At 45.2% G+C, this 17,337-nt stretch overlaps 1 protein-coding gene across 4 annotated transcripts in view; it reads right to left on the bottom strand.

Annotated features, from left to right (window-relative positions):
* Positions 1 to 17,337, bottom strand: part of COL27A1 (collagen type XXVII alpha 1 chain) — a 245,466-nt gene that overhangs the window by 135,241 nt on the left and 92,888 nt on the right. For 3 of the 4 annotated variants that reach the window (XM_083721577.1, XM_083721578.1, XM_083721580.1), the window contains one exon: positions 5,746 to 5,799. The exons of the other annotated variant lie outside the window; for it this stretch is intronic. In XM_083721577.1, coding sequence (XP_083577703.1) covers positions 5,746 to 5,799 — 54 coding nt within the window. The remainder of the gene's footprint in view (positions 1 to 5,745; positions 5,800 to 17,337) is intronic. 4 annotated transcript variants of the gene reach the window in all.

Below are 17,337 nucleotides of genomic sequence, written 5' to 3'. Positions count from 1 at the left end.
CCCCTGGGCAGGGAACTACCGACCCCCACACCTCTCACCAGCTCTCCTCTGTGGCTTCCTTTAGTGCTTATATACCTAGATTGAACCATGATCCTGCCTTTTGCTTGCATGGATGAAGGTTAGAGAGGGCTCTCTCTCTCTCTCTCTCTCTCTCTCTCTCTCTCTGTGTGTGTATGTGTGTGTGGAGACCTTGGACTTTCATAAGGACAGACTGTAGCATGCTGTGCAAAGATAAGAGCCCCATCCTTGACTCTGCCCACTTGGGCCTTTGGCTGCACCTTCACTGGGCTTTCAAGATTCCAGAAGGCCTGCCCAGGAGGGAATGTGGCTCTAAACAAAAACACAAAAAGCACCATCCAATAAAATTATTGGTAAAAACAGCTAACAAACATTCAAAAATAATTAAACTCAACAACAAACTAAGAACAGATCAATACACACATCAACTCCCTCATGTGGCGAGCCTTTGAACTACAATTGGCAGCTTCTCAGTAAAGTACCTTCAGGCCCCAGACCAGGGGCTGATGGCAGCTGGAGTCCAACAGCATCTGGAGGGTACCTCTGTGGCAAAAGTGGTCTCTCCAGATGCTATTGAACTGCAACTTCCATCAGCCCCAGACAGCATGGCTGATGGACCTCCCCTGGCCTAGACTGAATGTGCTCAGCCAGACTGGCCACTGGATTCTCCCCAGACAAGGAAGTGCATAAAAAGGCTCCTGCTTCCAGTTAGAACATTGCTGGAGAAACATGGTGTTTTCCTGAACCCTGGCACACTCCTGAAAATCTTCAGTCCTGACCTCTCACTCACTCCTCTGTCCTATTTGCTGATTTGCCCTGTAGCCCAGCCTTGCTCTTTGGTCCTGACTACTGGCTAATCTCTTCTGGTTCCAATGGCAATGGCTGCCTTTGGCACACCCTTGCAAAAATTTACTCAAATCCAGTTTGATGGAAGGCAGTGTAGAATCATAGAATTGTTGAGTTGGAAGAGAACCTGACAGCCATCTAGTCCAACCCCCTGCAATGCAGGAACCTCAACTAGAAATGCTTTAAAGCAGGGGTATGAAACCTCAAGTCCAAGGGGCAAATGCTCCAAGCCTCACTATTTGGCCCTTGGGGTTCACCCAGTCATGCCCCCTCTTCCTGAACCTATGCCCCCCCCCAATTGGTCCTTCCTTGAACGTTTTTGCACGTCTGATAATATTTCTTGCCTGCCTGGATGAAGGACAGGTCCTGGGGTGAACGGTACAATGGTAAGATTCACATTTATTGCACCTTCTCCTTTTGCTCATGGCTGTGACCACTACTGCCACAAAGGCCCAGGAAAGTTGTCCAACAGAGAATGTGGCCATGGGCTGAAAAAGGTTCCCCATCACTACCTTAATTAATTAAATAAATTAGGAACAAGGTGCACCCAGAAAGAAACCAACAGAGCCAGTATCTCTAGGTGGGCAAATGCTTCCAACTTCCAAAACAAGGAATACCTAAGGCATAACTGAGTTGCAATGGCGGATTCTGAATGAGAGTCACACACATAAAGGGAGAAAGCCCACTCAGCCCTTGTGCTGAAAACCTTCATGTTCTGCTTGTGGGTTTCCCAGAGGCAGCTGGTGGTTGGCCACTGTGGGAAAAGATTCTAGAGCAGACGGGTCGGCCCTTGGTCTGATCCAACAGGTCCCTTCTAATTGTCCTTAACTCCTACCCTTTAATTCTCACACAAGCAGCCAGAAAGAAGGGCATATGCTGTGTCTAAAGCAAGCAATCTTTATGCATTTTATCTCTGCTCTGACAACTGTACAAACTGCTGGACAGCTGTTCTACTTAAAACACACACACACATACACACATGAATGCACCAAGGAAAATCAATTGAAACAGAGAATTTTGAGGTTAGGGAGAGTTAAAAGCAACACTTAGGAAGGGCTGGGGAAAGCAATCTGCTGGCCCAAGGCATATTTTCTGGTGATAATGCAGTTTTATTTTTCAAAAAGAATAAAAGGAAAAAGGGCATTCCTGGCCCGCTTCTATAGAAGGGAATAGGCTAAGCAAGAAATTGTATGGTGAGGGGACCAGGGATGGTTCTCTGAATTTCGTGTTTTTCAAATATTAAATTCACTTTTTCACATTTCTGCAACAATTTGCATTTTTAAAAATCCTCATGAAAAATTATCCAGCATTTCCATGCAAACTTATCCTAATATACACATTTTTCTGTGCAGTTTTGCCTGATGTACACATATTTGCAAACAAGTTCCCCTGATATAATGCGTTTTTTATATGTCATTTTCTCTAATGCATTCATTTTCAGGCATACTTTTCCCTAACATATGCAGTTTTGCAAACACTGGCTGGACAATTTGGATAAGTGCAAATTTCAAAGAACCGCTATGTTCACATTTTGTTTTGGAAAGTGTAGATTTCATAGATTTGCATTTAAATGAGAACTGAATCACATTTCTCCTCAATCCTTAAGGGGACCAAAGGTAAACACTGCAAAAACAACCAGGTTGTAAGGTTATTTCTGAGAGATTACAGAAACAGCCAGACATACAGGTAGCCTTATATCAAAGCTGAAAGCTATTTAACTGTATTCAGTGTTACTACAATACAATTCAATCCCATCAGGGTTTTTTTTAAAAGGCTAGCTGCTTCAAGGTATGCTACCTTTGCACACCTTCACCAGAACCACGGTTTTAATTCTTAGGGAGAATATGAGAAGAGGGCTGCTGAATTGGACAAACAGCCTTTATTTTCCAGCATCCTGTTCTTACATTGTCCAACCAGAAGCCTATCAATAATAAGTGGGACCTGCAACAAAACATTGTGATACTGCAGGTTCTTGGCCCAAGATTCCAGTTCAGGCAGCCGAAGTCATGTCCATTCCATTCCTCTCTCTCTCCACCATCCAGTTTCCTATTTCCCCTCCAAAAGACACTCAACATTCTGTGCTCACTGAACATGCTTAACACTTCTTGATCTAGCTGGTGGTTTATAGTACTTCTCCAAACCGTAGAGTTTTGCCCAAGGCTGCTGATTACCTCCCAGTTGTGTGGGAATGGCTCTGTTGCAGCTGCATAAGAGCCCACTGTCAAGAATGAGTTAAGAACATAAGAAGAGCTCTGCTGGACTAAGTCAATGGCCCATCTAGTCCAGAATTCTGTTCTCACAGTGGCCAACGAGATGGCTGTGGGAAACCAGCAAGCAGAATTCAACCACAACAGTACACTCCCGTCCTGTAGTTTCCACCAATTAGTATTCAAAAGCACTGAGCCTCCACAGTAGCAGCAGAGCATAGCCACTGTGACTAGTAGCCATCAATAGTCCTCTCCTCCATGACTTTGTCCAGTCCTCTTCTAAAGCCGCCCAAGTTGGTGGCCATCAGTGCCTCCTGCAGGAAGGAGTTCCATAGTTTTGTGCATAGCTGCACAAAAAAGTACTTTCTTTTATCTCTCCTGATAAAGTTCACTATTAGCATACAAGATTTGATGGAATACTTCCTGCATGCTTTCCCTTATATCTGCAAAAGTTTTAGAAATAGAGACTTTTTGTAATTGAATACTGTACATTCATATTTTGGATCTGGAAAGCAGCTGGCAACTTGCCTCTTATACAGACTAAAAGTAAGGGATGCAAACTCTTCCCATACCAAATGGTCTGAATCTTCAGCATAAGGTAGGTGTACAGACGTAGGTCTTCTTTTATAGCCTAAGAAAACCCAGACACTGCAGAATTGACTGCACCAGAGATGCTGAATCTGTGGTCCTGCAGCTGTTGATGAAATTCTGCTAGAATTCATCACAGCCAAGGGCTAGGGATGATCGGAGTTCAAGTCCAGCAACATCTGGAAGGCCAAAGGTTCCCCATCTCTGCTGTAGATCTACGATTATTGATCAGAGCTGGGCCTTCTTCAAACCACACATTGCCCAAAACACCAGGAGAGAAATCTAGCCTAAAAAGCTCCTCCTCCTCCTCCTCTCTATCAAGTGGGGATGGGGTAGCTACAGTCCTCCAGAAGATGCTGGACATAACCTCCCATCATTACTGTCCACTGATCATGCCACCTAAGGCTGATGGGAGTTGAATCCAGCATCATCTAGTGGGCAACTGCTTCCCCATCTGATAGGCTGGACCTCTGCACGGTTACAGACCAGAGTCTCTCCCAGCCCTGCCTGGAAATGCCAGGGATTTGATCTGGGATCTGCAGACAAAGCAGATTCTCTACCACTAAGTTACAGTGGTAATAAATAAATAAACCTACTGTATTTTTCTCTGCATAAGACAATGGTTTTTGCTATTTAAAAATAGGCAAAAATTGGGTGTCGTCTTATACACGGATAGTAAATACAGAGGGGGAATGTGTGATTAATGGCAGCAGCAAGCAGGAGATTGGCAGCGGTGATTGGGCAGGTGATTGGTTGCTGTGGCGAGGTGGGCAGGCGATTGGCAGCTGCAGCAAGTGGGCAGGTGGGCTGTGGTGGCGGCGAGCAGGCAGACAATTGGTGGCTGCGGCGAGGTATGTGATCAGCAGTGGCTGTGGCAAGTGATTGGCAGTAGCAGGCAGGCAGGTGAGTGATTGGTGGAAGTGACCTCCCCCCCCCAAAAAAAAGCTAAACAACTTAATTTCTTAATTTTGGGTTAAAAAAATAGGGGTTGTCTTATACATGGGAGCATCTTATACATGGAAAAATACGGTAATAAATAAATGCAGCTCCCTTTAGCCCCAGCCAGCATGGCCAATGGTCAAGAAGGATGACACATGTAGTCCAACAAGTCCTGGAAGGCACCATATTGGTCAACCCTTTCCTTAACTGGAACTGCTGAGGACTGAAGATGGGACCTTCTGCATGCAAAGCACATATTTCACCAGGAAGTTACAGCTCTTTCCCTAAGGCCTCCATCCAAGCAGTCCAATAAACAGAGCGGCCCAGCTCTATCATTTCATCCCAGACACCTGTAGAATGCTGCCAGCTTCTCACTGTACCAACAGGGAGGAGCGGGGTTGGATTTTATCCAGAGCAGAGAATACTCACGAGAATACAGTACCCACTGAAATTAAGGTACCTAACTTAGTAATATCAACCAGTTTTGATGGGTCTACTCTTAGTAGGACTAACACTGGAAACTATTATTAGTATTATTGTAATGATTGCTTTTTTTGTTGTTTTTTTAAGATTTCTTACCTGCCCTTCATGATAAGGTCCCGGGGAGGTTGCAGCATTGTCAAAGCACAGTATTAAAATCAGTTGATACAATCTACACTCAAAAGAACAGGGGGTTGCATTCAACTGCATTTTACTTAGAACAGGCCCATTGAAATTAATGAACATGGCTAAATTGGGGCCATCCGTTTTAATGGGCCTACTTTGAGTAAATTGCCTAGAGATCTGAGTATAAGATCTGTAAGATGAGTGACAGAAAATATGCTTCAAAAACACCCAGTTACCCTTGGCTTTTGTTCATCCTTTCCCCAGCAAGCAAAGAACTCTGTGGGACTTCAGGGGAAGACGGAAAGAGGAGAGGCAGGGAAGGGAGGGCAACCTCATTGACCTCTCCCTTGTTAGATGCTTGACTGAAGTATTTAGCACGTTGTATAAAAGATGGGAATTGTTTCAAGAGGGAACTTAAAACAACAAGGCAGGCCTGAGGCCGCTGATTCCAAGGGGCCAATCCCAAACAGCAAACAGGCTGCCTCCCAGTGAGGCCCACAAAAGAAAACAAAAACCAGGAGAGAAACTTTTGCCAACTTACTGGGTTGCCATCAATGCCCGGAGGTCCTCGTTCTCCAAGATCACCAGGAAAGCCCTGAGGAGCAGTAAGGGGTGGGAGTAAGAGAGAGATAGAGAAAGAGAAAGACAGGGAGGGAGGGAAACCCTTTGGTTACAAAGTAGGACAATGCAATGGATATGCAGGTGGTAAATATGAGACGTTAAAATCCTGCCTCTTTTTGCTCAAGTCCAAAAAGCTGTCAAGAGAAGGAAAAGTTCCCGTGTACCATTTATTGCTGATTATCTTTACCTTTACCTTTTATCTATAAAAACAGTTGAGATTCCCACCACCAACACCGTTTTATCAAGCCAGATATTTGAGGCGGTTAAGAACATAAGTATTAAAGCATTGGTAAAAAAATGTAAAATGCAGAGCAGTAAACATTTCCCGTGAGGGGTAGTAATAAGACACCACGGGAGATAGGGCACAGTTAACAAGAACTCACTTGAGAACTCTGCCCAAGCCGGGGGGGGGGGGGACATTTGTGGAGAGCCAGCAGCTGTTACGATTCTGAGGGCCCAAGGTGTCCTGGCCCTCACTGCTGGACCACAAACCCAAACTCCCTGCTCTGTTTCTGCCAAAGGCCCCCAATTATTATTGTTATATTTATTTTTAATTTATATACCAGCCTTCATCAAAAGACCACAGGGCAGTTTACGGCATAACACACAAAATGCATAATGTGATAATAGTAAAAAGAAAAAGGAAATAAGGTGACCCACACCCGTCATTAAAAACACCATAGATCATTAACAGCTGAAGGCCTGGTTGAAGAACCATGTTTTTGCCTGGCCCTGAAATAGATGTAGCGAAGCTCCCTGGGGAGACCATTCCACAAGCAGGGAGCCACCACAGAAAAGGCCCAGTTTTCATGTTGCCACCGTCCTGACCTCTCATGGAGGGGGCACACAAAGAAAGGCCTCAGATGATCAATATAGGATCTGAGTCAGTTCATACGAGGAGAGGCAGTTCCTAAGGTATTGCGGTCCTGAGCCACATAAGGTTTTAATGCGTAAACCAGATCGATACACAGGCAAAGAACAGGTCCCAAGGTGTAGCAGGCACAGAAGAGGCAGAGATATATAGCTAAGACGTTGACCCAACAAGTGGCACAACCCTTGTTTCTTCCTGTTGACGAGTCAGGTGAGCACTGTACCAGACTGGGCAAGCAAACAGGCACTCCTTCGAGTGGGTAAGGTCTGCGGGGTTTGCCTGCACCAGTGCTGTCCTTGAGACAGAGGCAGTGTCAGCACCAGCTCAGCACTTGATTTATTCTCAGTTGCCTCCTCCAAAGGAGGAGGCTCCTCACTGACAGGAGAAGGCATCTAACCAGGGGTGATGGATGCCACAATGGGGGAGGCACCTTTGCTAACCCACGGGTCCCTCCCCAGGATCCATTCCTCCCATTCCTAGATGACTGACCTCCTCCCGGGCTCAGACACTTCTTGGTGTCCCAAATCCATCTCCCTCATCCCGTTAGGACCTTCCCCATGGCTGCCCAGCTCCAACACCCAGAGCACCTCAGGATCCAGCCCTCTCCTCCATGACATCGTCATGGGGCTCATGGCACAAAGCAAGTTTCTTCTGAGAGCTGTCTCACAACCACTGATTGGGTTCAGATAATCATTAGGATTACGAGAATTCGAAAAGTGCAGGCATGGTCTCATGATGACAGAGGCAGCCTAGCTGGACTCAAGCAAGAGGCAAGTCTCAATATGCAAAGATGCTCCAAAAGGTGATGTCGCAGGTAAGGCCCACGCAGAAAGCCTTGAAAGAAGAGCAAGGGAGAGGGCACTTGGGGTTGTTTGGGAACATTTGCTTGGCCTAAAGAAGATTCCAGGTTCAATCCCTGACATCTCCCGTTATCACTTGGAAAGAATCCTGCCTGAAACCCTGCAGAGTCACTGCTATTCACTCTGAACAATATTGAGGTAGATGCAGCAAGGGTCTGACTCAGCATGAGTTCTTGCTTCATTCAGTCCTTTGTTGAGTACTAAGAGGACTGGAATCTTACTTAATTTCTAGGAGAAGTGTTAAAGCTTATTGGCATGCAGAAGGTCCCAGCTTCAGACTTGGAAATACTGCAGTCTGAAACCACAGAGAGTTGCTGCCTGTCCGTGTAGGCAATAGAGTCTGGCTCAGTATAAGGCAGCTTCCTGTGTCCCAGTGAAAGAGACCTCATTCAGGCCACCAAAGGAACCTGTTGCTTTGGCTCATCAAGGGAATTTTTCTTCAGGGAAAGTCAGGATGGAAAGAAAGTTTCCCCCACCCAATGTTTGCATAGCAGAGAAGAATTTTGCATCTCCAGGTTGTGAGCGAAGAATGCTGCCATTTAGAGCCTGCTTGACCACTCTAGGCCTTGAATCCTTCACAAAACGGAGACTGCAAACTCCTCAAGTAATCCACAGATTAAAAGGGGGGAGGGCAGGAATTGCAACACCCCAAGGATCTCTTTGCAAGCTCTCAATTGCACAATTACAAATTTATCACAGGCTCTGGTTCCACCTCTGGTATTCATTTGCTCTCCTCTATGATGCCTTGCACCAGTTTAAAAGCAAAATATGGTACATGGCATTTGAGCTAAATATACTTTAAAATAAATAAACAAATAAATACACAACTGTTCTATAATGTGATATTCTGTCAAAAATGCACCTGCAAGAGTGAAAGAGATACGAAGCAGGGCCATTCCATTCCAGCTGGTCATTATCAGAGCAACTGTTAAAAAAACAAACTAGTGCCTGGGGTTGCTTTTCCCCCCTTTCCCTCCCCATCTTTTTTCCCTTTTTAGATTGCAAGCCTGCAGGCCTGGACTGTCTCATTTCAATTAATCATATGCAAACCACTCTGGGGTGCTTTCTGGCTGAAAAGTGAATTAAAGTGTTCCAAACAGAACGTTTAACAGTAGGCCAGAGAAAGAGATAGCTCAGTTGGTAGAGCATGAGACTCATTCTTCGGGTCGTGGGTTTGAGTCCCATGTTGGGCAAAAGGTCCCTGCCTAAATGACACTAATTGGAGTCTCATGGTCCCTTCCAGCTCTACACTTCTAGGATTCTACGTGCAAATGTAAGCTGCCCCCCTCTATAGACTCAAATACAACCTTCAAGAAGCAGCATGGGCTCTATGCAATAAATTTTTCTCTTTGCTTTTTCCATATTTGTTAATCAGATAGGCAAGAGTGAATGCATTATCCATTGTCAGAAGAACCAAACCTGATCTAAATCCTGTTTATTCTTCAAAGATGCTACCATTTGCCAGAGCCCAATCCTCACATCTATCAATCTGATACCTGGCATATAATGTTATCTGTAATGTTTATCAGACAGATAGGCCATCTAATTGCTGGCCTGAATTCATTCTCTCTTCTTATCAATGGTGATATCTATACTCACAGTCCAACCAGCTGGGATTTTAGTAATGAGATTCATAGCATCAAAGGGCTTGGCAACTGTATGCTATTTGTTTATTAAAAGCTCAGATGGGATACTATCTTCGCCAGTGGCCTTAATTCCTTCCAAAAAGCCAATTAAACCTCCCACCTCTTTTTTTTTCAGTTGTAAGGAACCACAGAGCCATGGTTTCAAATTCAATTTGACAAGCCTGCAAGCTGGCATCACAAACTATTTTGCTGAACGCTCTGTAACAGCGAGTTCCCCTGACACAATTAGAAACATGTTAATTGAAGGGATTAATGTATGGCAACTGTCATTAATCATGACTGAAGCACATGAGTTCACCATTGTGGCATCAGCCTGGAAGCGAAGAAAGCCTCAAAATTATTAATGTTTTTAAAAAAGAAAATCTACCAAAGTTGTGCTGAATTAGTCCATAATTCCACTGCAGCTTTTACTCCTTATTGGTTAGGGGTTGTACCCAAAAAATGTCCGACTCACCAAGCACGCCACCTTGCACCCGTGACTGAGGGGGCCAGGGCTGCATGATGTCAGCACACCACATACACACATTGCACACATGACATCAGCACACCCTGTGCCATGCTTGTACCATGTGGCACCCTCCAAGGCATGATGTCACTCGCGCACACCACAGGGCATGCTGACGGGTCATGCACACATCCTGCAGTGTGCGCACATGATGCCAGCAGACCCTGCGGTGTGCGCACATGAACGCCGGGGATTTTTGAGGAGGCCCAGACCCTTCCTTGGCAATTTTTTGGGGGGAGGTGGCCCTCTCCTAGATGGTGCACCTGCTACCCACTGAAATGAATGGACTTGTATTAGTTGAGTTCACCCATTTTGGTGCATATACTCTTGAGTATGACTAACACTGGATACAGCCCTTCATGTTTTTAACATTGTTTTGTGATTATGTATTATGATTTATATTGTATTTTTGTACACCACTTTGGTCTTAAATGCGGGGCGATGTAAACATTCTGACATCAATTAATTAAAATCCAAAATGGCAACACCAACTTTGCCTATGGCTAACAACAGCAGCCGCAAAATTAAAAGACTCCTGCTTCTTGGGAGAAAAGCAATGACAAACCTAGACAGCATCTTAAAAAGCAGAGACATCACCTTGCCGACAAAGGTCCGTATAGTTAAAGCTATGGTTTTCCCAGTAGTGATGTATGGAAGTGAGAGCTGGACCATAAAGAAGGCTCATCGCCGAAGAATTGATGCTTTTGAATTATGGTGCTGCAGGAGACTCTTGAGAGTCCCATGGACTGCAAGAAGATCAAACCTATCCATTCTTAAGGAAATCAGCCCTAAGTGCTCACTGGAAGGACAGATTGTGAAGCTGAGGCTCCAATACTTTGGCCACCTCATGAGAAGAGAAGACTCCCTGGAAAAGACCCTGATGTTGGGAAAGATGGAGGGCACAAGGAGAAGGAGACGACAGAGGACAAGATGGTTGGACAGAGTTCTCGAAGCTACCAGCATGAGTTTGACCAAACTGCGGGAGGCAGTGGAAGACAGAAGTGCCTGGCGTACCCTGGTCCATGGGGTCACGAAGAGTCGGACATGACTAAATGACTAAACAAGAACAAAAAACAACTTAACTAGATCCCACAGCTGTTTCTGATAAAAAAAGGCCTAAAACATTACTTTTGAACACCTCCCCACCCCACTCTGTAGTTGGACTGAAAGTGAAGCATCTGCATCTGACAGTTCTGAGCACAGTTAACATCTAGCCATCCTGAGCACCTGGTTTCTTGACAGCTCAGCAACCTTAATCAAATGCTTCTATGCCTTTATTTTAAAAGACTGACTCATGGCCATCAAGAATTGTTAAACTTATCCAGTGGAAGACAGAAGCTAGCACAGAATGTCATAGGGTTGCCATATGTCCTCTTTTTCCTGGACACATCCTCTTTTTCATAAGTAGAGTAGTCATAGTGATCCATAGTTTAAAAGTTTTATTATAACCAGCCCAGCCATGAGGCAAGGTGAGGTGACCACCTCTGGCAGCAGGATTCCCAGAGGCAACAGATCCAGCCTCCAATGAATGCATTGTCTATTGAACCCTCAGCAGCCCCCACCCAGGCTGCCCCCACACTGGCCTTTTGACAATAGAAGGCACTGCTGGTCTCCTCCCACCCCTAGGGAGAAAATGACAGAGGCTTCCCTCTGGTGTCTCCTGGGGTCTACACCCACCCAGCATAATGCCTTCCCCTCCCCCAACCGCCACAATGGCCTTCAACCATTGCATAAGGCTGGTTTGATTCTCTCCCTTGTTCCCAATGTAGATCTTCATTCACCCCACCTTCCCTGGTGCAGGAGCACCATTTTGTGGTTCACCTCAGGTGCCAAAATGTCTTGGGCCAGTTTGCAGAAAAGAGTCCTCTACATACAGGCACAAGAATACCAAGTGAGACCACTGGGTCCACATAGCTCAGTATTTTCTACACAGACTGGCAGTGGCCCTCTAGAGATCAAGGCATAATTGCTTGTTTATTTACTCTATTTATGGCTGGCCTTCCTGTAAAAATTATAAGAAACGGCACTAACATTCCGAACATTTCAATTCAGTATTGTTTGCTCTTCTCCTGCTGAGTGGGACCCATACTAGCGAGAAGACATCTCACGTCCGTTCTTTTGTATTTTGCTTCTGAGCAACAGGAAAACTATGCAGCTTCCCAACTGGGCTCCAAGGTGGCATTGGCCAAGGCATTGAGGGGAGAGATGATCACAAGCAGCTTGTTGGCATCTGCACACACTAATACCTATTCACACACACAAACACACACAGAGAGAGCTGACTTTTTAAAGGGAAAGGGAAAATCAGGGAAGAAACATTGTCTCTAATCTGTGAAAATAGAAGGGAAAATATGGATCTATAATGACCATTTTCATTGCTAAAAGAGGAAGGAAGAACTTAAAATTAGTGTAAATGCAAAAACCTAGAATCCGCACTTCACATACAACTCCACATCCCGTTCTAGCTCTCTCTCTCTCTCTCTCTCTCTCTCACACACACACACACTATTGAAATTTAGACCTTGTGCATACTTTTTCAATCAGGGTGCATTTTAAGGCTGTAATGTTAAGGGAATTCATGGGCAAGCTTCCAGGGGCCATATACCAGTGGCATTAAGTAAGTGGAGATATGGGCATGGCTACAAAAAAAAACCTGGGGTTTCCTCTCTCTCTCTCTCTCTCTCTCTCTCTCTCTCTCTCTCTTTCTCTCTCTCAGACCTCCATCCAAGCAAGTGTCTTTCCACAGATCAAGGACACATTCCCACCAAGCAAAAGCACCCAGGAAGGGAGCCGAACAGAAAAGAACAGGGGTATGGCCTGGGAGGGATCTCAAGGGCCAAACAGAGAGGCCTGAAGGGCCGCATTTAGCCCGAAGCCTGGTATTCCCCATCCCTGAGACAGAGGGTTGGAACAGATTTATTTTATTCAGAGCTGAAGCTGGCAATATAGGAGCATAGAGCCGTCTCCATTCTTGTTTTAACAGGACAGTTTTCTTGCATATTATAATCATGGATTATATTTTAATATTTGGGTCACTGCTTCTTATACCTGATAACTGATTAGAAGTCTACTTTGGCAGTAAGTGGTATATGAAATACGAACAACAATAACAACAACAACTATAACTGCTATTAGGATTCTCTCCAGATATAACCACAGCTGATATTCATTTTCTATTGACCATGGGTGATCACAAAAAGAGACAGCATAAAATATGCATATGTCATAGTTGTAAGTAAAAATAAAATCTAAAAATCATGTGTAAAAGAAACTAAGACTAAGGCCAGTTGGACAACTTCAGCAGCATGTCATCAATCAGCACACAGTCAAGCCTACAACCCATTATGCAAGAATCAACTACACTTTCACATAATTTAGTTGCAAGTAATGCGAAGCCAGCCACTAATTTGCCCATTTGTCAGTAAGTAATCAATTCTTAGAAAACTCCAACTGATACAATTGTCTCCCCAGTAGCCAGAGACAAGCATCCCCTACAGCTGAACACTGCAGCATGCCACGGGAAACTTCTTCCACAACAAGTGAAGTCATGGAAATTCAGATCCTGCAGACTGAAAAGTATCTACTCTGCTGTGGGCAGAAGTCCTTTGAAGGATTACTTAAGAAAGGGGCTAAGGAGGTGAGAGAAATGTGCAGAGATGTTCAGCTTCCAATCTGGATTATGAGGAGGAACAGCATGAGACAAAGGAGTCAGAGCATGTGGGAGCTGAAGGTTCAGTTGTGGATCTGCCAGATCAAACGTGACTAAATGTTTGGCTCTAGTTTTGCAATTGGGGACATAAAAACAGCCTTGCTGGATCAAGCCAAAGGGGCTCACCTAGTCTAGCTTTCTGTTCTCCCAGTGGCAAACCAGAAGTCCCAATGGAAAGCCATAAGCAGGACCTGAGCCAACAAAAACTGGTACTAAAAAGTATACTGCCTCCGTCAGTGAATGTATCACAAAGCATTATTTTCCATGAATTTCTCTAAACGATCCAAGTTGGTGGCCTTTGCTGCATCTTGCAGAAAATTTAATAAAGAGGTGCAGCATAGGTCAGTTTGCACAATGAGCCACTTGAGTCCAAACCTGGTCCTAGACTGGGGGGCTGGGGGGCGTTTATAGCTGGCAGTCCACATGCTTCAGTCCCCCAACACTCAGGGGCCATTTGAATGGGTAGGCAGAGTTGCCCACCTACCAATCATCTGACATCAGGTGAAATATTTTCCTTTTCCCTCCTGGTCTGAAATCAAACCATGCAGGCAAATGGCACAGCATGAATTGCAAGTACAGAGGATCAGCTAACTCTCAATGCTTCCAACGGAACAGGGTCTGCAGATATCACTCATTTCAATGTAAAGGGAATGACAAAGTGTCATATCCAACTAATTTCTACTCAGTCGGCCCATTGAAATTAAATGACCAAAGTTAGCTATGTCTATTAATTTCAATGGGTCTACTCTGAGCAGGACTAGAACTGGATTCACAGACTTAAAAACAATGATGTAAACGAATACAGATCGCATTAACTTGGTTTCTCGTGACCACAGATGAACATGTGAACTGCGGCAATTTTCTGCCTCTTTTTCAGTTTTCATCAAGATTCTGCAACATCTATCCCAGCTGCCCATCTTACAATGTGCTACACTTTGTCAGCTCCCTTCTTAAAATGCAGCACCCATAACTGAAAAAAGTACTCTTAACGTGTGGCCTGGCCAGAACAGAATGGAGTGGAACTATTTCCATTCTGTTATCTGTGCTTCAATTCAAAGTTAAATCTTAAATTTTCTTCAAAGAATCTGAGTTGTATCCACCTTTCCCTTGAGATAACAGACGGATGGGATTTAATGTTGTGCAACAGAGGAATCCAACGCAATAGCTGCACTAGCGGACACTTGTGGCACAATGAACTGTGCTATCTATTGTGCAACAAAATTAACTGCCAACCCATTCATGAACTTTTTTGCGCAACAAGATTCTGCTGGAGCAAGCCAAGTACACTGCTAATTGACTTCAATTTAGTGCTACACTGGATACAACAGTCTTTCTCCAAGTTAAAAAAATGCTAAAGGTGACATTAATCCAGTATACTGTGCATGAAAACAGCACATCATGGAAAGGGTGACTCCTGTTGCTTGTCACAATGACCATGTTATTACCAAGGAGGCAAGTTTGGTCATTGTTTGAAGACCATACCTGCCTCCAGGTCTGGTCCTGACCAGAAGGTTACAGGTATCAACAAGGGTGACCCACATGACCTTAAGGTGCTGCTGTGCAATGCCAGGTCAATGATTCACAAGGCCACTGCCATCCATGACTTGACCATAGATGGAAGAGTTGACCCAGCATGTGTAACTTGGTTAGACATGGCAGATGGGTCTGTTCTTGCCACTGCTCGTCCACCAGGTTTCTCCTACACACAGCAACCCAGAGCATGTGAGCAGGAGGGGGCGTTTACAGTGATTTTTAGGAAATCATTAGCTTGCACCAGGCATCCTATTGGGAAGACCCAGTTTTCTAAGTGGAAGTTGGGTACTGAATTCCTATTGGTGTATCTACCTCCCCACTGCACCAAGGGTTCCCTGCCCAAGTTGCTTCAGGTTGTGGTGGGTGTTCTCCTGAAGACACCTAGTCTGGTGGTCCTACGGAATTTTAACATCCATGATGACACAACCTTGCAATGGGCCACTAGGGACTTCATGGAAAGTATGGCCTCCATGGGGCTGTCCCTGAAAAGGTTTGCTCCAACCCATAGCCATGGACCTGGTGTTTACCTCTATGGATGTGGGTGATCTGACACTAAGTTCCAGTGGAACAAAAGAAGCGCCATGGTCGAATCACTTCCTGGTGCAACTAGACTTCTCTGCAGCTCTTCAGGTGCAACTGCAGGGAGGTGGGACTGATTCAAATGGTCCCCCCACTGCTTAATGGATCCAAATGGCTTTCAGAGAGTGGTGGGGGGTGTCTTCTCCCATGTTGATGGCCTTTCAGTTGATTCGCTTCTGGCCTGCTGGAATGTGGAGTTAACCGGGGCTATCAACTGTTTGGCTCTAAGTACTCTCTTCAGTTGCATGGAGCCCAGATGGCCCCATGGTTTTTCCTGGAACTGAGGGCAATGAACCAATTGCTGAGACAGCTAGAGTGCCAGTGGTGAAAAACTTGTTCTGAATTGGACTGAATACAAGCTCAATGTCGAGTCTACCAAGTGGCGATAGCAACAGCAAAAAGGACCTTTTTTGCTGCCTCTATTGCATCTGTGGAAAACAGCACCTGGAGACTCTTTCGGGTGTTTTTTAGTCTAACAGAACCACCTTCAACATTGGTACCTGGTGAGGAATCCAAGATCTCCTGTAATGATTTTGCAAAAAAATAAAAAAGGCAGATAAAATTTGGAAAGTGGTAGACTCCACTATGGTAGGAAGGCCATGGTGGGAAAGTGCCAGAGCTCCGTCTAGTCAGGTTCAATGGGATCAGTTTCAACCTGTTACCTCTGAGGATGTGGAGAGGCTGCTTAAACGAGTGAAACCAACTACTTGTCTCCTTGATCCTTGCCTATCCCAGCTCATAAAAGCAAGCCAGGCTGGGCTGGGCATTGAGCTCTGTGTTTCCCAGACCCACTTAAAAAAGCAGTTATTAAACTCATCTTTTAAAAAACATATTTGGACCCGACCATTATGGCCAGTTATTGCCTAGTATCAAATACTCCATTCCTGCACAAGGTGATTAAGCAGGTAGTCACTGAACAACTCCATCTGGAGGATGCAGGCCATTTGCATCCCTTCCAATTCAGCCCCCATCTTGGGACTGAAACTGCTTTGGTCGCGCTGGTCAATGATTTCCAGCAGGCTAGGGACAGAGGTGAAAGCTGTTTCCCGGTTCTGCTGGATCTCTCAGTGGCTTTTGAGACCATAAACTATTGTATATTCCGGGGGCCGCTAGGGGCGCCTTGGAAGATGGCGGATATTAACATCTATCCAGCTCGCACAAGGTAATTAGAGGCTGATTATGGAGAGTAAATCAGTCTCCCTAACATCTCTCCAGCTTAACATTTATATGAAGCTGCAGGGAGAGATCATCAGGCTGCTTGGGGCTGACTGTTCACCAGAATGCGGATGATACCTAGCACTACCTCCTTTAAATCAGAACCAGTGAATGTGGTGAATGTCCTATGTGTCTGGAGGCGGTTAGAGGATTGATGGTAGTTAACAGATTGAATCCTGCCAAGACAGAAGTACTATTTCTGGGGGGCAGGGGGTGGGTGGGGGTGGAGGACTCCCTGGTCCTAAATGGGGACTCACAGCTGTGCAGGTCAGTTCTGTGTCCAGGGCAGCTGTCTACCAGTGCTATTTGGTATGCCAGCTGAGACCCTACCTGCCTGTGCACTGTCTCACCAGAGTGGTGCATGCCCTGGTTATCTCCCACTTGGACTACTGCAATGTGCTCTACATGGGGTTATCTTTGAGGGTGACTTGGAAACTACAACTAATCCAGAATGCGGCAGCTAGACTGGTGACTGGGAGTGGCTGCTGAGTGCTGACCTTTAAAGTCATAACGGCCTTGGTCCTGTATATCTGAAGGAGCAGCTCCACCACCATCACTCAGCCCAGAAACTGAGGTCCAGCACCAAGATGGTTC

This window comes from Podarcis gaigeae (assembly GCF_964106915.1).
Source record: "Podarcis gaigeae genome assembly, chromosome: Z".
Classification (NCBI taxonomy): domain Eukaryota; kingdom Metazoa; phylum Chordata; class Lepidosauria; order Squamata; family Lacertidae; genus Podarcis; species Podarcis gaigeae.
Note: the sequence above shows the minus strand (reverse complement) of the source record. Positions and strands in the feature narration are given on the sequence as shown.